The following is a 26,538-nucleotide window of genomic DNA, read 5'->3' as shown; positions in this document are numbered from 1 at the left end:
ATATATACGCTTCTGGCCACGTGTACGAATATGCGGTATGAGAAATGTGCTGACAGAATTGTAAACTAACCACGGCACAACCTCAATGAGTACGTTAGAGGAGAGGCCGCCGTAGGTATCGTAGCTTGTCGGCTGTTGTCACGAAAGCAATGGGTTCGATCTCAGCTCAAATGCATTTTTATCGTGCAAAAACTTCTCACATGAACTGTAGGCAGAAGCAACGGCCCAAACCTGTTGGTATTGCATGCGCCATATTTTTATTTTTATTATTGGAAAAGGAGGACACGTAACACAAAGTATATACTTATAGTATATGTCCAAACAAACAAGTTGAGCAACTGCTGTTGCTATAAAAGTTGCTTGTGGATATTTTGTGCGAGTAGCTAAAGTAAACATAGATAAATCAGGGGGAAGAGCATTAGAGAAAACTGCGAGCAAATGGCTGCCTAATAGCCAATTGGGTTTGTATATTTGCACTTAGAAGGCCAATCGGCGACAGCAAGTACATACACCGATATGAATATAAACATGCGGTCAAACTTATCGACTCGCCTTCTGCTTGTAATTGCTATTAACACGTAGCAAAAAACGCCACAACGTCAACGCACATGAACAAATGGTCAAAATAGCAATGAAAGTTCGAACAACTACTACAAAAGCAGTTAAACTGTCATTTATTTGGTATTTTGTAGGCAGTAGTAGAAGAAGAACGTAAAAAGCAATAAAAATCGAAGTATACTCATCCAAAAATAAAAAGAAAGTCAAAGCATAAAGGTATTGATTTATGTATGGGAACTATCTTGGGTTCAATTTCGTATAGGCCGCAGAGATCAGGAGACTCAATTTGCATCGGTTTCCCTCTTTTTTTCATGAGGAGGAAGCAGCGGACACCTTTAACCAGCTGCAGTTTACCTAGAACTAAGCCTGCTACTGTCAATGTGCCGATCCCCTACCGGTACTACCTTAAGCAAATCGTCGGGAGGAGGTTAAGCACTAGAATCTACGTCAGTTATTCTTCACATGCAGTCCATTAAAAATTGCATCTACTTTGATCTTCCCAAACTGCATTTACTTTGATCTTCCATACTTGTCCTACGTCGACTTAAGAGTCTGTTTCTTTGCCAAATACCGTCTGTTTAGCTGTCGCTCGCTTCATAGACGTTTGTGTGCTTTAATGCATGTTGCATATCGCGGATTGCTGACGAAATCTTATCCTACGCATACTTTGTGTTCTGGTATCGGATCTTCTGATACTGTAGCTAAATCTTTTTGGCTGGCCGTAAATCGTACGCATACAAAAACCCATACCTTGCATCGTCCTCTTCATGGTATACTGGTCATAAAGGCGATTCGCATACCTTAAAGTGGTGTGGGTACTTCTGTTAGTAATCAGAACCTGTCAGGAATTGTGTTAGCTGGAAGTTTAGCTCACTATAGCTTCGATTTAACCTTCCTTCAATGCTTGGGATTAGCGTATAGATCCATCTTCCTTTTTTCGAGAATTTCCACCGCTTTTGCCATTTTAGTGAGGATGCAGTCTTCTCTTTCTCTATAATGGCTGATATGTTAGTGTGGCACTGCTCCTCTTGCGCTTACACTCTTGCTTGTTCTTCCGCCAAAATATCGATGAGCTTCATGCCTGTGATCACCACTGCATCTTCGTCCGAGGTATCAATTCGCATCGATGTCCCATTGAATGCGTATATCTTTTTTAGAAGAGTATGAACCTTGCAAGCACTACAAAGCGTGAAGCGCAAATATTGTGTCTACAAGCGATGCTACGAGGCTTTATACTTTCAATTGTTTTACTGTGCATACAATATTTCTTAACAAATGTTTAGCAATTCTCATTATATAAACAATTTTGAGCAACCTTCAAACACTTCAAACGTAATTTTCAAATAATTTGAAAATTAAGGTATTCGATGCTAACAGATGAAACAAACAGGCTTTTTTGTATTTCGATTCCGAATCAAAAGTTGTGTTGCTCGTTATTCCAACTTATTTGCGGGTTTCAGAGATATCTGGGATTCAAACTAATTCCTTGATCATACAAGGAAATAAAAAAAGAACAGAAAAAGCGACAGTTCATCCCCTTTTTCTGGTTTGTGTTTGAAAGCAAGTCCACAAAGCATAAAATAAAAGCCATTTTCATAAACAATAACAAATTATTTCATAAGCAGCTTTATTACTTTTCACATATCGAAACCAAGAGTAGCAAATACAACATTTCAGCTCAATATTATTGCCATGCTTTTAGCTCGCAGCTGATATTAGGCGTCTTCGATTCCTCACTTCTCTGCTCGCTTAATGAAAAATTTCCATATGAAAGCAACAACAAATTTATCGACCAAGATTCGCCAACAGCGAGTATAGTTATATCATACCTCATACAACTATTATAACTCATTTTAACACATTTCTGATATTTGGCAATTTCATTAGTCCGCGTTTATACAGAGCAAATTGTGTTGCTTTAACTTTACGAATTCTTCTCTGATGTTCCCTGTATGCATACCTTGCAGTTATTACAATAGTTTTATGATCTACAATCAACAACAACATTGAGAAGAACGAGAACACAAAAAGTGATGACAGTGCACCAGCATCACAAGTAACGAAGTGACGTAAGTTGACCTATATAAACTTGGTAATATTCATTATGGACTACCAAACAGATGTAATTACTGTCTGCTCCTATCCAGTGCTGCCAACATATGTTTATTTATGCCAGTTGCTTAATCTATGCGCGACTCGCTAACGCGTGGAGAATCGAAAACGCCTATTATAAGCTTGGAGTACGATCACTACGTTATCACTAAAAATCTCTCAAAACCAAATAGGCTTGAGTTATGTAATTTAAATTTCATTATTCAGTTCAAATTAAATTTGCAAGAAGCTAGAAACGGGGTTAAATAACTGTAGCTGAACTGGGCGAAATTGTCATAAAGGGCATACAAGTGAATACTGAAAGGCCCATATAAGTAAAAGCTTGCAACAGAATTACATACTTCAATAATCTTTGAGGTTTACTGTGCTTTCTTCAGAACCTTTAGTGCAGCCTAACTGTCACTAAAGACTCCAATCTGTTTCCCGCTCCATCTTCTCTCAATTATTCATTCTGCCACTTTTCGGATGGGCAAAATTTCCATTTGGAAAACAGTTGCCATTCATCCCATGGCGAATGATACTTATTACTACCGTTTAAGTACTATCCGGCTCCAGCACCTATTTCCTTCGTGGACCCATCGATAAAAAAATTTCCGTCAAACACATTTGAATGCAATCTGGATTACTCCATTGAGTGACATTTACATCTAATTTCCTTGCAAATAAAACTATGAATATAAGGTCATCCTGAGGTGCCTTAAACTGTGGATACTATCAGATAGCATCTTATTGCAGCTCCCTAAATTTGTTTTATGCGCCAAAAAATGTTACCCCTTTTTTACTATTTACCCGTGCACGACATTTTTTTATATGGCGAAAAGGTGCAACTCCGTCAGGAAAAATAATTTAAAAAAATCAACTAATTTTTTGTATTCTGCCACATATCTACAATGTTTGGCCTTGTTTAGGGGAAGAAGCTTCTTCAGCTGAAAGATACTGTTATCTCTTCTTGAGCATAGCTTCACACTCAGCACAAAGCGGTAGCTCATCTAGTCGAGTTGCTTATTCCACTTTCACCGAGTCATGGTATTAACTTTCGACATGAATATGTCAATCAATATCGCTTTGGAAATATGATTATCTTGAGTCATTTACTGTAGACACAGGAACGATCAGAGATCGCAAGTACGACGCGGAAGGCTTTTGGATTTTCCTCAATTGAAAAAGTTTTGACACTGAACAAAAAACTAAAAAAAAAAAAATCAAACATTTATGGCCAATTCCCTTTTTGCAAGCATGACAGCGCCAAAAAACCAAACTCATTGCGTGAGTTAACCTAATGTTTTTCCACCACATTTGGATATACACTCTGCATACCAAAATATATGTACACATACTCGTATACATATAAGCAGATTGTAGTGGAAAATCAATAAACCTATAAAAACTAACATAAACATAACAACAGGAAAAGACACAATAAATTGAAAGCTAAGAAAGGATAGCACAAAGTACAAAAGCAGAAAAAACAGAAAAAAGCAAAATTTTACTGGCAATGAGATTAGGCGTACAAATATGTCGTACCCTTCCGTTCTCTTTGCCTTCACATTCATTACCATTTCACACGCAGTTGACTTTCGATTTGATTTTGATGGCGCGTCGAGAAATAAATACAAATATGTACATATGAACATATGGATTCTAACACACTGACACAAAGGCAAGATGCGTGAAAAAAACCTCTTGCAAAAAGTAGAAAGTAGCAATTGAAATAAAGTAACAGAAACAATGGAAAACCATCCAAAGTATTTATCAATAAGCCGGCACACAGCCATTCAAAAAACGCACACAAAAAGGGGCAGTAAGGCAAAAGGGCATAGGTATTTCTATTTACTTTAGAAATAACATATCTGGCAATGCAGCCTAACTTGCCGTGGGGTGCGCTGCTAGACACAGAGCGCACCTGGCTGCCTTTGCTTTTTGGCTCAGTGTATTTTTTCTTCGCACATTTTGTTTGTACTCGTAGATTGCTTGGTTATGCATGGCAGGATGCCGCTTAAACAGATACTCGCTTTAGGAGGTGCGGGCAAACACATGCGCGTTAGCAGATTTCCTGCCAATAACAAAAATACATAAAAAATTTCCAAAAATAAAGGACAAAGTAAGGAAATGAAATGCCATTAAATTGCGCTTGAATGGTGGAAATAAATCAGTGCTAAAATAGGCATGAATGAAACGCACACATATGCGCACATTTCTGTACTTAATCTCACATTTGGGTGTAGTTTACTATAAATTTCAAATTTGAGAGAGTCTTACAGTTTTTAAACGCCTCGAATAAAACATTAAAAAAATTTAAGTTTATGGATAATTTACTTATTTTTTACAAAAAACATAAGCGCATATTTCACTTTTTATAAACTTGTCATTAACCCATGACCAACAACAACAAAGCCATTAAAAGCCGATCTACAAATAAAAGCATTTTGCTATCGTACAAACTTAGGTTTCATGCATTGGATAAAATAGTTTAGGATGTGTTTTTAAGAGCTTGAGAATTTAAAATAATAATACAAAACAGAAATATTGTTCGGGTGAATTTCTTATATTATAATCTGGTAGATAATTTCATGGCATTTATTTTGTGAATATGATATTCGGCGTATGTGTCCTCCGAAGCTACGAGTTACATGATCCATTCGACCAGTCCAATTTTTGACTTCTTTTTCCAAGAAATCTGGCGGCATAACATCAATGGGGGCTTGAATATTACAACAAATCGATTGTTAAGCGCACTGTATCGCAAGTTGTGCTGTCTTAATGGAACCAATTGTGGTCGATGTTTAGCTGATTAATTTTCAGGGAATAAAAATTCAATCAACATGACTCGAAAGGACTCGAGATTCGCCGTAATGGCAGCTGCATTCTAATTTCGAAAGAAATAAGAACCGATGATTACACGTGTAAACCGCACGTAAAATGGACAAAGTGCTCTATGAACTTCGCGAACAGATTTTAGAAGATCAGACTTCTAGAAAATTACTTTCTCACGTATCTATATCGCCTAATTTCACTGAAGGTGCTGACTGGATTTGAAAAAAGTTAAGTATGACTTGAAGAGATGTTGGTATAGGATTTGGGAAGGTTTTCTGGACACCACAATGGACTTCTGAGCTCATCTAATGAACACTTTCCATAATCTAACCTAACTTCGTTTGATGGCAGGAATTATGTATGGCACTCGTTCACTTGCAGACCCGTAGGTATGTTTTCGTGCCTACTCAAAAAACAGCACAAAACAGTGCGGATATATACCTATCTTTTTCTGAATAATGAATTTACTAATATTAACAGCTTAAATAGTCAGCGGATTTTCAGAGTATTGAGAGGCTTTTTCATGGCACAGTCACGCACCAACCTATTCGACTACGCCGACTGTATTTTCACTAAGATTGTTTTATTATTCAGCATCAATTTATATGAATGAAATGTCTGGAGAAATTTGAAATGTCTTCTTATATTTAACACGTTTGCTACCAAAGGGATTTAAGCAGTTCACAATCACAGACCCGCTAGGAATGAATATGCTTTTGTCTAGTAATGTGGGTTTTGCTTGTCACTGAGTATCTTAGAAACTCAAACTTATTACAAAAGTAATTCTTTTAATACTGTCACATATTTTTTACGCTGGTCCATGGTAAATATCTTTTGGTGTAAACCAGGGTTACTTTTATGTGACAGTCAAATGTAAGGTTTTACACAACTCCGTTTTACTCAAAAATATAAAACTTACGAAATATTATGTCTAAATGATGCTATGGCTTATTTTAGATATGATAATCTCGTAAACATGGATGCATACGTAGACCGAATACTTGGCCTTTATTTTGGCAACCGTCATACGTAAAATAGGTTGGCGACGTATTCTTTTTTTGATAGACACAGACATAGCATCTTAACTTTTTAGCTAATTTTTTCGGAAAATGAATCTTCGCTTTAGGTGGTCGCTAACTGGTAAATAACTGAGCATCAATATGAAGAGGATCCAAGGCAATATCTTCACGGAGTTGTAAATAATTTTTTTCTTGTTGTTTACAAAGTTATACAACCAGCATATTTTGATTGGACGCCCTATGCTCTACAAAGAGTTAAAGGAAAACACATATCTCGGATATGGAAAAATATTTTTAGGTACCATCGGACATATTTTGCCGGGGTTGAGAAGTAAGAAACCATTTGGTCGCACCTGTCAATACCTCACATATTCAAATTATAATGAATTATGGTAACTGGTTTTGACTTTTTATTTCCTCTTTTATCTGTTGTTACACCCATAGTTTCAACCCTGTGTTTTGCAGAAATTACCAAAACGTCTTAAAAGTCTCGTGCCTATTTTATTGCATTTAGTTCATTTTTTAGTTAGTACTAACCTTAAAAAGACAGATGTTAAAGTTTCATGATATTCGATTCATTAGTTCGTGACTTTTGTTATTTTGAGAGTAATGCATCAAGAAGAACTTCGTTTTTTTAATTTTACGCTGCTTCTTGATGGAAAAAAATACCGTTCAAGCAAAGCAATGGCTTTAAAAGTGTTACAGAGACTCCGCCCCATTAGAAACAACTATAAAAGAATGGTTCGCTGACTCCAAACGTGGTCGTAGAGACACCGATGATGCACAACGCTGTGGACGTGCAAATGAGGCGGTAACACCAGAAAACATCTAAAAAATCCACAAAACCGTTTTGAATGATAGAAAAGTGAAGTTGCGTGAGTTAGCTAACATCGTAAATATATTAAATGAGAAAACTCTGTTCAAAATGGGTTCAACGTGTTGATGATGGCAAAACAATGGCAAAACTACATAAATTGAACTTCGAATTGCTCCCACATCGAATCCACCGTATTCGCCAGATTTGGCTCCTAGCGAAAACTGGCTGTTCGCAGACCAAAAAAAATTTTCGCCGGTAAGAAATTTCGCTCGAATGAAGAGCGTATCGCTGAAACTGGGGTCTACTTTGAAGCAAAAGATAAATCGTTCTCCGAAAGTGGTACTGAAATATTAGAGCGGCGCTGGAATGCTGTTCTTGATGGAAGTTACGTAGATGAATAAAACTAATTTTTGACAAACAAAAAACGTGTTTTCTTTGTTAGGCCCGGGGCTTTTCAGCCCATGTGTTAATTAAATTAAGTTAAACCGTTGTCACATATTTGTGAACGTGGTAGTTAGTTTTAGAAGCAAACCTTTCATATTTATCGGAATCCCTTACTTAAGCAGATATCTTCTGTATTTAAATATTATACAATATATGGAAACTTATATACAAATAAAAAAAAAAAATACAATCAAGACGAAACGTAAATTTTTTTTTCATTCATTAAGTAACACAAATCAATAAAGATTCTAAGCTGTCAGCAACGAACAAATAACAAAAACATACTAAAATTATAGAGTCTATCCGTAACACTTACCGTAATTTTTATTTTTTAATTTGCTGAATTTGGAATTGAATTGGCTGCCCTGGACTTATCTGAACTTTATGTTTTTATATGAAAAGAACTTTATGTAAATAAAAGTTGTGCCATTGCATGCGAGCTTGTTTTGGTAATGCAAAATTTACAAACATTAGATTTATACAGTAATTAGTTAGCACAAAATTTTAAATAATTTTTGTAAATTTGAACATAAATTGAATATTTAATTTTTTATTATTAATATACAAATATCTTAATTTTGTTTTATTTTAACGAACAGTGATTAACCTTATCTACAAACCATGCATACACAAAACAGATTTAAAACTACGTTTATTATGTGGGAAATTTAGCCTCTATGAAACCTGAAAATTTCTGCATTATTATTATTTCTTACTTATTTTGATAAACTGCAGGTGAAAATTACCTTATAGATTATACAAAAATGTAAAAAACCCAAGCCAAATTTGGCAACTAAAATATTAGCAATCACTAAGAGTACAATATTAAGGGATCCCAGTGGTCTACAGCTCGAAAATTTATGGTATTTTCAAGATTTTTTTTACAATAAAAAAATTAAAAACGATATTTAAATTTTTTAGGCTTTTTATTTACCCTCTTTTACATAGAATTGAAAAAAATAAAAATTTTAATTTTAATATTTTAAAAATGGCGCTGAAGTTGACCCTCCCGAAAAATTGGACCTGGATGCTGTTGTCCCTTTTGACTCTTCTATTTAACTGAAACACAAAAACTAAAAAAAAATATTAATCAATTTAACTGTAGCTATGTCCCGTACTAAAAAACAAAAAATTGACAAAATAGCGCGGTTTTGAATTTGACACTCTAAAAACCGGTTTTTTTCAGTTTTTTTAATAAAAAAAAACGATATAATTGAAATAATAATATGATCATAGTACGGGCAATAGCCATTCAGGCGATAGCCAGACGATTTGGTTTAATAGTTTTTTTTTTTGTTTTTTTGACAACACCAGGCCGTAAGAAGTAGTTTTGAGATAATTGGGTTTAAAGTTTTGAGAGTAGCCGCGTGACGAACCTGATTCTACCTGCTGGAGGTATCCTTACAAAAATGTTGCAGTATATTCTTAAAAGCCTATACTTCTGAAAAAAAATCAATTTTTTGAAAGTTCTAGGTCACCGAAACCCCTAAAGCAACTCGAAGTGCGCGAGTATGAAACGGAATAAAAATTGCTTTCCGCTCAAGTAGAACTAGACAGCCGATGATGCTATTGAGCTGAAATAAATAAAAAACTGAGAATTAACGAATCTCTCTTTTCTAGAGATTCTAAATTAACTCGCCGAGAATTATAGAATAGAAAAGTGGCCTAAAATAGTAGGAAGCACAATGCCTGCTTAAGAAAAATTTCTCAACGCCCTCAATTCTATTTATCGAATGTTGGTCATAAGGTCTCCCAAAAATAATAGCGTAACTTAAGTGAGATCTAACAAGAGCTGTAAACAGTAGCTATCTATAAGATCAGAAAAGATTTTGAAATAATAAAATTAATGTGACCACTGAAGGAAAATATCGTATCGAAAAAACTCCAAGTATATTATATGGTAGAATCGTGTAGGATGTTTTAAAAATGTACTTAGGTCTCGAAAATGTTAAAGGAAAACATGTTTTAATATACAAAGACAGGCGCGACCTCAAGCGCCATCGACGAAAAATATTCAAGTCGAATTGACGCTTCTCAGCATCCACTGGGACCTTAACAGATGAGTAAATAACAGGTTTATAATCACCGGGGAAGAGCAAGAAATTTGAGAAGGGAAAATATTTTTAATTTTTCCACCCAAATGGGTGTTAGTAAAATGTATTCTCAGAAAGCCATCAATTAGCACAGCAAACGAAATAGAAACTTGTTAAGGCGTTCATTGCTCCGCACATCACGGATGGCCCTACCCCATTTTGCTTTGGATGGCATTTTGCTGATTACATCGGTAACTTTTTTTCCTGTCTCTGAGCTGCATTTGAAATTCTATTACGCACTTAACGCTCACTCTAACAAATTAGGCACTTAAATTTATTTAGAAGTGGATGCTCAGAAATGGTCTAAATTTCCTAAATTTCTAATCGATATAGTCTCCTATTCACTGCATTACTTTAAGACTTTCCAGTGATTAAAGATTTTTCTCTGTTTAGGTAAAAGTTTAGGCAAAAGCATCCATAGTTTCGGAACGCATGTTTTTGCTACCATAAAATTATATCATTCCCTACCGCTCAAAATTTGGCATACAGGATGTTTACGCTATTTGCGGGCATGCCCATACGTGACTGTAACTTCCCGAAACCACTATTTTTCTTTTTGCTCTGTTTCAGATAAAACATGTAAAAAGATAGTATAACATTTGAAAATTCCGTCTCTACGTTCCAATTCTCAATCTAAGAATTTTTAATAGCAAATATTATATATATATAAATATCTCAAAGAGTCGCCGGTCACCGTAGCCGAATGACTTGGTGCGTGACTACCATTCGGAGTTCAGAAAGAACGTAGGTTCGAACTGTAGGTCCCTCCATTTGTAGAACAACATAAAGACGCACACCACAAACAGGAGGTGAAGCTCGGCCAAACATCCACAAAGGGTGTACGCGGCACAATTATACATATATATATATATATATATATATATATAAATAATCATGTTCCAAAACAGATATTTTGCAGTTTTATACTTATGAAACCAATAAAAAACTTTTTTATTATTTGAAAATTCCGGAAATTTTTTATTCAAGATTTTAGGTGTGTGTATGCAAAGAACTAAAATGTAACATGTGGCGCAGAATTAATCACCCTAAGGGAAGATTTATAATTTTTGCAATTAGCGTCATACGTCATTCACATTTAACATTTGTGAACTATACAGCTGAAGTATACAAACAGACAAGCAATGGAGCGCCTAAAGGTCAAAATAAGATTTCCTTCACTCAAAATCACTTCACTTCAAAATCATTTTGTTTTTTATTTAGTAAAAGTGTGACTCAAAAACAAAAATGGATGATTAGTTTTGCGCCACCTTGTGTTTCCCTCTTCACCCACGAACATATGAATAGTATGATCAAATGTTTCGTTTTTTCATCCAAACTAATCCTCGAGTTATTTTTTACATTTTCTTAAGAAACAAGGTGGTGCTGATCATATATATGTAAGTACACACATATATGTGTATATACATATATTTGTCCTAAGTTAGAACAAAGGCCCACAACAGTATTTCTACATTCCGGTCAATTGTACGCCAAAGCTTTCATTTCACTCCAGCTCGGGTTCATGGAGCGGATTTTCAGTGCTAGAAGTTTTCTCTAGGTATTTGTTGGTCTACCTCGTCTACCGCTTTCGTAAGCTTTGCAACCAATGACAGTTCTTGTTAGATCTCCACTTCCTCTGTGCACGATGTTGGCAATCCAGCTGCATTTTCTTTTTCATATCTCAAATCGCACGGACATTTGCTCTATAAGTTCGGCCACAATATTTTCAAAATTCTCCTGAAGCAACAATTTATGAAGGTTTGCAGTGTGTTATTGCTAGCTGTTGAGACATTTCAAGTTTTGCATCCATACAGCAGATAGGGTTTCGCATAAAAGCATGCGCAACGCGCTCAGACATGCAACTTAATTAAAGAAATTAAATTAATTCAATTTTTTAATCATTCTTTTAAATTGTGGTTTTTCCTGATCACACATATTAAATTAAGCTTCCTCAATTATCAAATGGATGCTGAAAATGTTTTGATTTTGCTTGTGAAAACTTATGTTTGTGAATTTTAAACAATGGAAAAACATTCAGTTTTAAAAATAAATATTGCATTTTACTAATATACCATGGGTTATAGATTTACCCCAGCTTAGAGAGGTTATCTGTTATTTATGCGTAGGTGTGTCCATTTTTTCGATTTCCCCAGAGCTCTTTCACGCCCTCTGGCCGCTATTCAAGGAGTACAACTTCCCTACCTCCACCCAACTTTACACTCGGTTTTTTGTTTATTTTTGGTGGTAGTGGTGGTACCATTTTAAGTTAAATTAAGTTAGTATTTTAAAACTTATTTTCGTTAATTGTTTTTTATTTACCCACCGTCAATTTTACCTTCATCGGGTTTTATTTATGTATTATCCTATTTTTCGTTTCCATTGTATTCCTAATTTCATGATTTTCTCATTGAGCAAACCACAGCATGATGAATCTACCTCATTTAGACCTCAATTGCTCAAATTTCCTAATTGCGCAATTAAGTTGCATGTCTGACCATATACAGTATGCAAAGTTCGTATTAGTACACCCTCTTACAAATAAGAATACCACGTATATTTTCAAATTTAGCTATTTCTACTGCAGGCAAAATTCGTATTAGTACACTTAGTATGCGTTGAATTTGTAAACAATTTGTTGGTATTTACCGTTATTTTCGAAACGATTGTGTTAAACATTCAATGTTTAACATTGGGCAGTTGCGTTTTAGTAGCCATTTGTTGAAGTTCACGGAGGTAGTTTGCAATGTCGCCTAAACTAAGTGAATTAACAAACGAAACTAGGAGATTAATAATAAATATGAACAAAAACGGAAAGTCTTTACGCGAAATTACGAGAACATTGCAGAAAAGTTTGTCTACAATACAAAACGTAGTCAAAATTTATAGAGGCAGTGGAAGGATTGACAAAAAGCTTCGAAATGTGAACAGGGCAAAGCTTGGACAGAGGCACAAGACTTATTTGAAACGCCTTATCAGGAAAGATCGGACTGTCAGTGGAGTTTCACTAGCTGCAGAACTGGAAAAATACTCTTCTATCAAAGTTACACCTCAAACAGTGCGCAATTATGTAAAAAAAATGGGAAGCAGAACTGCGGTTAGAAAACCGTATGTAAGCTCAGTCAATAGAAGAAAGCGTGTTATATTCGCCAGGCATATTTAATCAAAAATATGTGGGTTTGGAAAAAGGTAATTTTTTCAGACGAGTGTAAATTTAATATAAAAATGTCCGATGGACGCATAAAAATGTGGAGAAAGTGTAATACTAGCCTTCAGAAATGAAATCTGCAGCCTTCTTTCAAGCACGGTGGTGGTTCTCTGATGGAATGGGGATGTTTTGGGGCAAACGGAGTAGGAAAGTTGCATTTTATTGATGGAACTATGACTGCGAGGCAATATATTGATATTTTAAAAAAGAATCTACGCAAAAGTGCCAAAAAATTGGGTTGCAAAAAAAAATTTATATTCCAACAAGATAACAACCCTAAGCACACGGCGTTGGATACAAGGTTATTGATCCTTTATAACTGTCCAAATCATCTCAAAACACCCCCACAAAGCCCGGATATTAATCCCATAGAAAATTTATGGTCGATTTTCAAAAAGCAACTGAAACATCATCAAATAAGGAAGCGAGAACATTTAAAAAAAAGTCCTCAAATCAGAGTGGAAGAAGATTTCTCAAAATCTCACAAAAAAATTGGTGGAATCTATGCCGAAGAGATTGTCTGCTGTTCTAAGGCAACGAGGGTATCCTACAAAATATTAATTTTCTGAACTATCTTTTATTTACTCTTTAAATCATTAAAAATACATGTGTACTAATACGAATTTTGCTTCTGTGAAAAGTGTTAATTTTTTTCTTTCTTATTTTTTTTGCAATTCAATACACTTTGTGAGCGGTTTTATTATTTGGCCTTATTTTAGTTAATTATCTATAAAATAAAACGGTTTCAAGCATTTGTTTTAAAATTAATTTGAAAATATATGTGGTTTTTTTATTTATAAGGGGGTGTACTAATACGAATTTTGCATACTGTATGTGTATATATACAAGTGTATACCCTTTTGAATGTTTGGCGGAGCTCATACTCTTATTTGGTCGGGTGACTTGATGTTGTCTGACCATAGTAGGTGTATGAATCTGGCAAATATTTAAGTCGCATGGGGCAGTTATTCTCATATAAATACCTTTGCCATTTGATTGGTGCGTATTGCACTGAGAGATGTGCATTCCCATCAGAAAAAACTACTTTCTTTTGCAACTCACGATTTTCTAGACCTACCATATTCACAGCAAACCGCAGTGTAACTCGATGAATTGATTTATGGCAGTTTCAACTGAACCTAGAGCCTCGTATCAGAAATTTAAAGAAAATCTGAAAAAGTTACATTGTATAAAAACGTATAGTGTTATAACAGATTATTACTAACAGAGGTAAAAATCATTAAATACACGACTAATTCCGTTCGAAAGGTCATACTTTCCGGTTTCACAGGTATACACTTCGAGTCGTTTAGCACAACGATGAGAGTAAGAAAACGACAAGTCTTGCATATTTTAATTTATATTAATATTTATTTAATTTATTAATTAGAAAAGATCTTAGCCCATTAAACAAAAAATCCAAAGAGGTGTTTAGCTGCCCACTTCTGAGCTATGAAAATACACCGGAAACTTCTGCAAAAACCTCAATAAATTTCGTGGATTTACTTTATATTACTTTAGTTAATACATTTTCTTTACTTTTAGTACTTCGTCAAGCTTGTTTTTCTATTTGTTGAGGTTATTGAAGATCACGCTTTCTAGATATTCTGAAATTTCTAGCTCTCAGGAATTACACTTACACGCATTTTTCACATTCGTGCATATATATATATATTTTTTTTTTATTTAATTTTTTTTTTGTTTTTTTCGTATCAAAATTATTAGTAAAATCATCCCAATACATACGTATGTGAACTTGTCCTAATGATAAAAAACTATTTTTTTTTGTATTTATTTATCAACGTTAACGAATTGAAAGCAGAACAAATTGCATCAAGTTCTTGCTAACTAATTGTGAGTTTATAAAACAGTTCAATTATTAGAAAAAGTTTATTAAAAATTTATTAAAAACTTTAACGCAAATGTATGCAGCATGTGCTGCGGCTTTTCCCATACACATTTCTAACACTGTAAAAAAACAAAAGCTTTCGTAAAACCTTGAAGTAAGGAGCTGTACAGCAATTTTCACTTTTCACCAAACACCAACACGCAGAAACTTGTACATATGTATATCTATAGCAATGGTGCAATGTTTCCTAAAGCAAAACAAAAAACAATAGCAAAACGAATTATTTAATATCCTCTTTCAGTGCATTTAACTTCATCGAACTTATTATTATTGCGTGCCATCATTCATATTGCCTATCGTAGTAGTCGTACCCCCATCCACACCCACTCGGTCGAGGCTATATCGAATTGCAACTGTTGCATTGTTACGTCTTTTTCACATTCCACATGCTACATGCCACACCTCATGCCACACCTCAAGTCATGTCACGCCAAACTGCGCGCTTCCCTCGTATTTCCACACCCGCTCACTCGACATTCACTCGTTCGCTCTGGCAGTGCAGCAATACTTGCAACTCGTTTTATGCGCAACGATTGTGCTTATCTGTTGTTTTTTTTTTTGTTTTTTTGTAATATTTCTTATTAGCCTCTGCGCAAAGTCAAATGTCAAAATGCTTTTACTGTTGTTGTTAAAGATTTTCTGCCATTTTTCACTAATACACATTTTTTAAAACCAATTTTCTTTCTCTTTCTTTTTTTCGGTTTCTTTAACGCAAATAAATCAAACAATAACAACAAACCACAACACTAAAAATGTAAAAACACAAAAAAATAAAACTCGATATAATTTCCAAAATAAAAAATACTTTCGTCGTACTTGTAAACGCTCATCAGCCACTACAGGACATTACGAGCGATATACCGTCACTGCAGTCGACGCCAGTGCACATTGCCGACGACGTCATCATCAGCAACAGTTGCCGGCAGCACGATCAACTGCAGCTGCAAAAGCAGCCATTACTGCTGCACAGTCATACGCAGCCTCCGTCTCAGCTGTTGCTTGTTGAGCAGCAAAAACAAAGGCATCAACAGCCGTGCAAAGCATCACATTACAACACTACCACAACCCCAACCACCAAGACCACCACACCTACCACTCCCGCCGCACCCACACCAACCTCACAACCAGGAACTAACCCAACGAAATCCATTTCCACACCCCTATCCGACGGCCACAACCCTCTTGCCACTCCAGCCACAACCACCGCACCAGCGCCACTACCATTCCGCCAACAAAATCAAAAAGTTATCACAAGATCACAATCATCTAAAGTTATACAGGAGTTGCAGCAATTGCACAATAACAACAATAACAACCACTATCAGCATTCCCAACAACAGCAGCACTCTATCCATCAACTAAAGCAACAGCAATCGTTGCCAGCCACCCTACATCCACCGCAAGCGGTCAACGGTAGCCATCATCCACCGCCATCCAAGTCCGTGTCGATACTCGTCTACAAAACGCTTAATACGGTATTCAAGAGCAGTCGCAAGATCATAGTGCGCGTTTGTGAGGTGGCCAGTGCAAAGAAGTCTTTCACAATGTTCAAATTCAATAAAGCGGCTGCGCAAAATCGCGCAGAAAATCGAGCAAACGCCTGCACCGGTCACGATCAGTTCGTGCGTCCACCAGTTCCCGAAAAGTGAGTGTGGAAGTGAACTAAAAAATTATTTAAAAGTGTTTGTTTATCATAGATGGTGGTGGGAAATTTTATGATTTGATGTGGGAAATTTAATGACTTTTACTTTGCTAAAAATAAAACAGTAGGAGGGGTAAGGATCACTCGAGTAATAGAGTTTAGTATTTAGTATATTTTCTAGCTAGACCTCAATGATGGCATAATATAGGAAAAATCACTCAACAAAACCTCGTTCCTCTTCTGATCTTCTTTTCCATTTCTTCTTAAGTAGTTTTGCCGATACCGAAAAATTTTGTAAGTTACATTTCTCCTTTGAAGAGCAGCACTAAGTATTTATATCAAGAGCAGTGAGGTCCCTCAAAACTTTCTCCTTTGATAGCGTTCGTATGCGTTTCGCTTTGGCTGTTAGCCCAAGAATGCTAAATGTAAAAATATTTTCAACACAGTCCCATTGTCCAAAACTATGCATAAGTAATTCAACTCAGGCGTTGATTTTTTAGCCATTTTCCAATATTCATAACCTTTCGAGCCTCTTCATTCCAACTCCTTACTTCGGTACCCATCGGTCAAACGAACAGTGCCGAAGAATGGCAAATAATGCTCCCAGCACCGTCTCATATAGTGCGCCAATTCAACTGAAGGTTCTAAATATGTAGTCAAGCACAAGTTTTTATCATGGGAGAAAACTACCAAATTCCCAGAGCTTCCTGCTCTACGTTACGTTCGTTATGCTCTACCCACCGCAATTCTCATCACAGCATTCGACCCTCAAGGGTGGTGGCTGTAATAGATAGACACTCTGCCTTGAAAGCAATCACCCTTTTATCAAATAAACAGGTCAGAATGGAACCACGGCCACAAAAAATCACTACTGAACCTTAGGAGGATATTGAAGGAGAAGAAACCGTAGAATACCTCCTATGTGCATGATTTGTTCTATACAGAAAAAGGCTTTCCACACTCATATTCGCCTTGCTTGTCATCTTTGAAGAGGTCTTACAAATAGGGTTGCCGAGAAGACTTAGGAGTATAAAGAATGACCTCCAGTGGTATCAACTCAGGCCAAAGTGTGTCGTATAACAGCCACTGAACCTAACTTAACCTAGCCTAAGGTGGCTGCAAAATTCCTTGTTGTTAAAAATACTCGGGATAGCCACACATAAAATGATGCACATCTCTTAGTGATATGGCTGACTTATTAAGCCCAAAAATAATACATTTACCAGGCAGGGTCTAAGGAAGATTGGTCTTTACTTAGTATAACTTATTTACCTACTCATACTTATATATAAGTACAGTGCGTTTCATAACTATAGCACAGTGACTTAATGTACAATTCTCACGATTTATTTGTTTCTTATTTTCTTTTAATAATTTTTTTATGAAAATATAGTCTAGCATAAAAGTTATATAAATCCAATTTTCAAACTTTATGAAATTTAAAACAAATTCAACAAATTTTCATCAAAACTTCGAGACAAGGCTTTTAAAAACATTTCGTGCATGCAGTTTTATTGCCCATGGCTCAGAAATTACTTTAACTTTTGACAATTTTTTTTCTTGCTGACATTGTTGGGTATCCTTTTCCAAAAAAATGTTAAGTTGGTTTTCATTTGAGCTCGTATAATAAAGAAGGCTACTATTTACCAACATAAATAGTTACATGCTGCCAACTGCCATCTAATTAATAATTCAGTATCTGTAGTGTACCCAATAGCCAACACTTCGACCTAAAAGATCTTTTGTGTCCTACTACATGTTTTAGAAGTATTTAATGGTAATCCGATTGACTGGCGCTACTGCCATTAAACGTATTAAATCGGGTTTGATTTAACGTAGATGTTCCCTGCCTCAAACTGAGAATTAGTTGAAAGCCAAATTCTTTCAGTAAATTTTCCATCTTACGGACAAATTTCCAAATATCTGCAACAGGAGCATTCTTGATTTCATTCGGATCCATTTGCTCTCGATGAAAGATGTGCAGTCTTGCCTTTGCCAAGGCATTACAGTTGCATAGAATAATCTCTGTAATTTCATAATCCTCCAGACAGAATCTACACTCTTTGAGTTTTTGAGAGATGGTAGTTTAAGAAATAAATTCCTCTAAAATCCTCTACTGATTAAGTTAGAAACTTCTACAAAATATCCATCTTCTAACAGACCTTTCTAGTCTCTATATAACTCGCCATTTCGAGTTTTAATGCACACAACAAAATTTCCCACCACTTTCAATTCACAAAGTAAGAAACTAAAAATTTCCATTTTTTTGCTAATATAAAAAACGAATACATCCATTTAACTTGCTTGCCCTACAATAAAACCAAAAACACGTGAAAATGTGAATAATCTACTAAAAATTAAAATAACAATCTACTCATACGCGTAACACCGAAATAAAATCGCAGGAAAGTTAAGCATATAATGAAGAAACTACATAAACAAAATGGCCTGAAACGCTCTAACTCAGCGATCGAATTTGACGTATCCGCACTGACAGCCGCCAACCGTCGACACATCTACAGCAGGTAAGTTCTTTTAACTGAGAAATGAACAATATCTCTGCCCATAATTTATTTTTATTAGTTGTTTTTGTTAGTTTTTTTCAAATTTAATTTTCACACCAATTGTGCCATTTAATTTTGTTTTTTATTTCCATAAAAAAGTGTTGATTGAAAATCAATATCCACGTTTTTTATTAGTATATCCAAGCCCTTTTTTGATAACAAAAAATAACAAAAACAGAATATCCATAAATTACCTAACATTTTTTGAAATACCTCAATTCGAAAGATTTCAGTTTTGAATTGATCTTCTAATTTTTGTGTGTATTTTCTTTGTTCTGTTCTTTTATCTTTCGTTTCGTTTCTTTCGATGCAAACAAAATTGTTCTCTTGCAGCAATCGATCAGCCAGTTCGGAACAAGATAATTCAGATCTATCCGAGCACTCGGAAAAATCACCATTGGTTAGCGCGAGGTTAGACAATCTAGCTAGGCTATTTTTTAGCAAATCGATGCCAGCGGAAACCGGAAGTAGAGATACCATAGATTCTGTGCTAACAACAAGGTTGCAATTTCTTTACTTTCTACCTTAAAAATATTGACTTAAGAATTCAAATTAAGTTCTTTCCAATTATTCCAATTGTAAATGCTAAGTAAATAATATTTTTCTATTCAAAGTAAACTATTTAAAATTAGTTCAAATCGTGTTGCTAAAGTATGAATTGAAGTAAAATATGTTAAATGGAACTATGTTGCCTAAATACTTGTATGTATTAAAATTTTTAAATCTTATCGCTACTAACTAAATGTTAACACAGAACGAGCGAAACGATATTATTTTGTTTTTGTTTTTGTTTTTAAATATCTTGATGTACTTATGTACTTTTCTAAGTATTAAACACCTACACAGACAAAAAAAAAATAGTATTGCTTAACTTTCATTTATGAACACTTTAGTAGAACACAACAGTAGCGCTGTATTTTATGGACGTCTGTATTTTTATGTATGTGTGAGTTTATATAAATATGTATGCATTTAGATGGCACTGGCATGTTTTGAAATTACGCTTTCAATGTCCTTTCGCACAAACGCTTTTCATATCTTATCATTTATTACATTTATGTACATAAATACATATATGAATACTTATGTATACGTGCACGATGGGTGCTGGGACTGTTGAAGATAAAAAATAATCAGAAAATTAGTGGCATTTCAAAATTTAATAACCTGAAATCTTACATCACTCCAGCATTTTTCATGTGAAAAAAATGGTTTAGGTAAGTAATTAAGCTACCGGAATCTGCTAAAGTATCTAAAAAAATTTTAAATTGGGTCAGAAACAGTGTAAATGCTTGAAAATTTATTCTCAAACAATGGGGTCTTAGTTTTATTTCTGTTCTAAATACCCAAAAATATATTTATAGAGAAATGTTTCTTGGGCGTACACTCGCCGTCAGCCAACTTTTGTCCGCCCAAGTGAGTGCCTCCACGTAGAGAGCGTAGCTTCTTCTGATACATAAGATTTGGTATAAAAAAAAATGTACGCTCAAGAGAAGTGTCCGGCTAGTAGAAGGGTCCGTTAGGAGAGGTTACACTGTAATTCTAAACACCCAATGCAAAATTAGTTACCTCGTTCATTAGAATTACTTTTACTTCAATTTACTTCGATCGATGTGTGAGGCACACCCTGTATATTACTTAGTTCTGCGGTAAGCTCTGTTACAAGTTAAATCCATTATAGGATAAAACTATAATACTTTTTTTATTTACTCATGTAAATATTAAAAAAGTTTTTTTTTAATTTGCATTCGCAATGATCACAATTTGCTTTTAGACAAGCCTTCAAACTATTAGGACTGTTTCCATTTATATTGACGTCACTGCTAGAACCAAAGATTGTTTGAGACTCTCCAAATTTCTGTGAGGCCATGCGACAGGTCATGTTCTCTAATTCTGACCACAAACTGTAGTCCAATGGATTTAGATCTGCGGATATGAACCCAGGAATATTGTTTTTTAACCACTACTGGGTGGTTTTGGCCTTATGGACTGGAGCGAAATCTTGTTGGAAGATCTGACTCTCTCCATTGAGAAGAGTACTGCTCAACTGCTTCACCAAGTCTTCTTCTTGTACGGCCTTAACCCCTTTTTCGCAGAAATGAAGAGATGTAACGCCTTTACAGGACCCTCCCCACCATTACGTAGGCTGCATGGTGGCGACGCTGAACCTTTGGAACAACATTTTTTGCGTTTTTAGAAGTTTTAGCAAAGATTCTGTTGTTTTGCTTATTAAAAACTTCTTCAACAATGAAAATTTTCTCATCTTTAAAAAGAATATTTTCACGCGGTCAAATGCCACCGAAAAAGCTGGTTGCATCTGTCGAGTCTAATTTTCTTCAAGAGCGTTGCCAAAAGGTGACCAGTTGAGCGACGGTAAGCTTTCATATCGAGATCATCTCAAAATAATCTTGTTATAGATGTGGTCGATACATTAATTTCCTTGGACAGGATTTTCTGCTTTCTAAAGGCGTTTTTGCGATATCTTTCTCGAACAGCATTTATGGCTGCACTAGTTCGAACATCGCGAGGGTGACCACTTCTTTTTCTGTCTGTCACTTCAGACGCTTGGGAAAAACGATTCATCTATTTGCTTGTACCGCAAACTCTTTTAAAATTACCGCTGAATTCTTATGGCAAAAAAGAAAATTTCCATAAATTTGATATAAAATGTTTAAAGATCGATATTATTTTTTTTATTTATTTTTTATTTCAAAAAAGTCAATAAACTAAACTGCAAAAAGCACTAAAATTAAGTTGAATTCAATTATTTAGAAAACACATTCTTGGGCAAAGGAAAATCAAACGAAATAGAGTTCGAAATCTCGTTCATGTTTATGAAGTGAATGCACTAACTTATTCTGCTTTTCAAATATTACTCCATTAATGCCCAAAAATTATACCCTAGCCTTATTTAAAAATAATATATTTCGAACTATTTTTTAACCACCAATGCCTCCCAAAATTAAAAAAAAATTTTAAATAAGAAAAAAACTTGCTTACCTCATTTTTTTTGAGTCGTCCTAATACAGTTTTTGTAAACTGTACAAAATCGTATTGAAGAAAATTGTATTTAAATCTTATCTGCGAGTCAACCATAGTCCGAGTATCGTCATATTGCTTTGTAAAATGCAGTATGTCTAATGGAAGCGTGACCGGCAAAATTTAAACTTAAGAGTTCCGTTATAAAACAAATTTAAATGCTGCTAAATATGAGTAATCATTTCTCATATTGCGCAATTTGTTAGCTTTCCGAGAAAATTAGAAAACTACGTTGTTTTTACCAAATGAGTTCCGAGTATAAAAAACGATTTGAAGCAGTGTTCCTATTTTCACACGCTAAAGGTCCAAAAATGGCATATGCATCAGCAACAACATATTTGAAGAAGTCTCAGACGCTCATAAACAACTTCACCCGATAAAAAATACCTCTCCAAAGCAAGATCAGAAGATTATTTCCTTTTTTTAACCGAATTTACCGTTGCGTGAAGCTGAAGCAGTTTTCGGGTTAATGTATCCCAAAACATGATTCGAAGACGTTTACGACCAAAATACCTGAAATTCCGGAGCAAATCCAAAAAACTGCGTTTGCATGAGTTAAAGCAAATACACAGTGGAATTGGGTAAACGTAATATTCACGAGTGAACCTTTCTCTTTTGCGAACAGTTGCGTGCGTGATATAAATTTATTCCACACAAATCCTGTCGAATTACTACGCTATTGGAAAGTTATTTTCTTTATTTGTAAGTAGATCTCTCCATTTGTGGAAAAACTTCAATACGCATACCACAAATAAAGGGTCAATCATGTATATATACAGGGTGGGCCATATAAAATTTGCTTTTCGAATCGACTATAAAAAAAAAACTAATAATATTTTTTCAAACTTTTTTTTTATTTTGAAGATTAAACATTGTCATTTATGAATGAAAAATAATGTCGTTCAAATGACTGCCACGACTGGCTTTACAGTAGGCCATTCGATCAACCCAATTTTTAAGCACATTTTCGATTGTTTGGGCTCCAATTTCAGGAATGGCTACTTCGATTTCGTGTTTTAAAGCATCAATCGTCTCTGGATGGTTCGCATAGCATTTGTCCTTAACGGCTCCCCACAAAAAATAGTCCAACGGGCTTAAATCACAGCTCCGAGGCGGCCAATTGATATCGGAATTTCGGCTGATTATTCGGTTTTCAAAAACGGTAGCCAAAAGTTCGAGTGTAACTTTGGCAGTGTGACAAGTTGCACCGTCCTGTTGAAACAACTCGTTGAGCATGTCACGGTAACGCTCGCCATTTACTGTAACCGCGGCTCCTCGCTCATTTTCGAAAAAAATGGCCCGATGATGCCGCCAGACCAAAAACCGCGCCAAACAGTGACTCGTTGTGGATGCATTTGCTTCTCTACAGTAACGTGTGGATCTTCTGAGCCCCAAACCCGATAATTTTACTTATTGACGTAGCCACCGATGTGAAAATCAGAAAAGAAGAAGAAGACTCACCACTTTGGAAATAGGTTTTCGATACTTCCCAATTTTGTTCAAGCGTATAGCGTAAAATTTCGTAAATGTCAAGCCTTTAAGTAAATTATGAACACATTTGACATGTCATTTGTGTTACCATTCTCAAAAAAATAGGTGGTTCAAAAAGCAAACGCTATATGGCCCACCCTGTATAATATATGTATTATTGCTCGAAAAAGCTCGATATACCCTAGCTCACGTTTTAAATTTTCGAGTATTGAGCATCGAACAGGTTCGAGTACTTATTTGATTGGACTCCTTGAAAATATGGGAGCAAAGTCGAGAGGTTTAATTCATAACAACTGATTCTCGGGATTTTCAATACATACTATATATAATATCGGGATCTGTGGATTAGCTTCATTAGTAGGTACCCTATAATACTTGGTTTTCAATACCCGGCTTGGCTTATCTCCTTAAAGCAAATTAGCTTAATATCACAAGCTCAAATTTGAGTCCTAAATATAAACGGCATCTTAGAACTTATCAAGACCCCGCCAATAGACCCCTTGCCTTTCCTTTGCTTTCTATTTTTACACACTTAGCAAGCAAAATACCTTTATGCCGCTTGCCAAAATAGTAAAATACACCTTAAAGGGATTGCACCTCACAAGAAATCAGCTGTTTTTGATATGTAAATCGAGTGCTGAAGAATCCAAAAAAGGTCTCATGCGACAAATTTAAAGGCAGCCTAAAATATTATAAAAATTTATTTGAGAAATACAATGAGTGAGGGAGGGCGTAAGGGTTTGCCTCACTTCCCGCCCATAAAGGTATGGATTTTGGATGAAAGTTTCTAATTAAAATAATCCGAAGTTCCCGGATGAAAAGCTAAGATTAAAGTGCCTTGCTTGACTAAAAATGTAATGTCACAACTGTCGTGTAGTGAAGTTATTTTTGGTATTTAGAATCACTTGGAAGAACACACACCAAGTTTCAACCAGATCGGTATGTTTTTTTGTGTTTGGAATTCATTTGAATCGAGGAAGTCGAGTAATTTCCGTTTTCCATCACGACATTGCAGCAGGTCACACCTCAGCAGTTGTGGTTGCAAAATGAATGGAAATAAGATTCCAATTATTTCACATCCCCCACGAATGGCTAATATATTTTCAGACGCGAACCAATCTTATCATTCAGATGAGATCAACAAACTTGAACAGCGTTGGTCGAAGTGTATAAGCCTAAAGAGAAACTATGTTGAGAAATAGAAAATGGTTATCAGACAAAATTAAGTTTATTTTTATTTTCGCACGGACTTTTCGCACATAAAAATTAGGGAAAGCAAATTAACAATATCTAACTACAATATATCATCATATCTCCTGATTGTGTCTTCTAAAATAATCATCTATTTATTTCCAAATTTAACTTTAATCTAAAATAATTTGATCTTAGCCTTTTACTATTCCAAAAGAAAAATCCATTCGATTGGCATAAACAGTTATATTAATAAAATAGTAACAAATTTATAATAAGAAAATTTATTCGGTAATAATAAATTTATCAAGCTCGTAATACAATTCCAAAGCTACTTATGACATCATCGCTAGGCAATCATTGGGCCACCACACTTATCTACAAAAACAGTTATTCACTTAGTGCAAACCCTTTTCTATGTGGAACGAAATGTATTTCAGTATGTTGTTGCGCAGAAAGGTGTGCCGAAGTATATCCACACACAAAAGATAGCAAGGCACTTCCTCCACCTGACGACCGTTACACACGACACACGGCAAGGCACACACACGAAGCACTGGATAGCATGGCAGGGCTACATAATTTTTATATACTTTTTATTATACATATGAACACATGTGAACTTTAGCAGACCACGACGCACAGCTCAGCATAGCACAGCAATCGAACGAGTCTATGCACATGTGCACAAACGTAAGATAAGATCGAGCACGCTATGGCATTAAAATTTCATTTTATTATCTCGTAAGCGGATGAGTGTAGATGAGAAGATGGCAGCAGAAGAACATATAGAATCATAGCTATCTAGCAGACACCGAAATCAAATGTATGGAAATATGGAAATATATGCATAAGTATATTACCGGATTGACATTTGCACTTTGTATGTATGTAGGAATACGACTGTGTGGGGCGGTAGGTATGTCGGGTCACGAACAGTTATGCCAATAATTCATAATACGAGTACGTCCACATATCGAATAGAGATAAAAATGTTCACCATACCAGTGCCTAAATAAGAGCTTGAGTATGGAGTGAGCAATGGAATGATTGCGATAATGCAATGGGAAAAACGATTTGTATATGCAAAAGTCTCCGAAAAATAAATTTAGTAGGCAAGATATATTTTCGCAGTTGTATTTGTAGAGAATTTACATACTTCAAAAAAATGTTGCTATAACAATTAAAGGTGACGAATGATCAGCTTATTTTGGTTTCCGAATTTTATTTGTTGGCTCCCTTACTACCCCAACCTTAGGATATAATAGGTCTATTTTTAAGTTCGTGCGGTTTTACAACAGATGGCGTAACTTGATTATTATTCCATCGATCCATATTTCCAAACATTCATTGGAGAGCTACTGTCGTAAAGCACAAACGTCAGTATAAGTTTTTTATTTGAAGCGTAAACAACAATATTTTTACCACACTTGAAAATGTCGAATTTCGTGCCAAATAATGTGTTTTTGCGGGGAATTCTTCTTCATTATTTTAATATGAAGAAAAAAGCAGCCGAAAGTCATCGTATCTTGGTGGAAGTTTATGGTGAGCATGCTCTATCTGAGCGAACGTGCCAGAAGTGGTTTGCACGCTTTAAAAGTGGTGATTTTGGCTTGGAAGACGAAGAACGCGAGGGTGCG

At 35.3% G+C, this 26,538-nt stretch overlaps 1 protein-coding gene across 4 annotated transcripts in view; it reads left to right on the top strand.

Annotated features, from left to right (window-relative positions):
• The window catches only part of LOC128862763 (slowpoke-binding protein), a 208,322-nt gene that overhangs the window by 141,894 nt on the left and 39,890 nt on the right, over positions 1-26,538 (top strand). For 2 of the 4 annotated variants that reach the window (XM_054101470.1, XM_054101472.1), the window contains exons 5-7: positions 15,805-16,616; positions 19,019-19,138; positions 19,511-19,678. In XM_054101470.1, the coding sequence (XP_053957445.1) occupies positions 15,805-16,616; positions 19,019-19,138; positions 19,511-19,678 (1,100 nt within the window). The remainder of the gene's footprint in view (positions 1-15,804; positions 16,617-19,018; positions 19,139-19,510; positions 19,679-26,538) is intronic. The other 2 variants (XM_054101471.1, XM_054101473.1) reach the window with 1 other exon arrangement.

This window comes from Anastrepha ludens, chromosome 5 (assembly GCF_028408465.1).
Source record: "Anastrepha ludens isolate Willacy chromosome 5, idAnaLude1.1, whole genome shotgun sequence".
NCBI lineage: Eukaryota > Metazoa > Arthropoda > Insecta > Diptera > Tephritidae > Anastrepha > Anastrepha ludens.
Note: the sequence above shows the minus strand (reverse complement) of the source record. Positions and strands in the feature narration are given on the sequence as shown.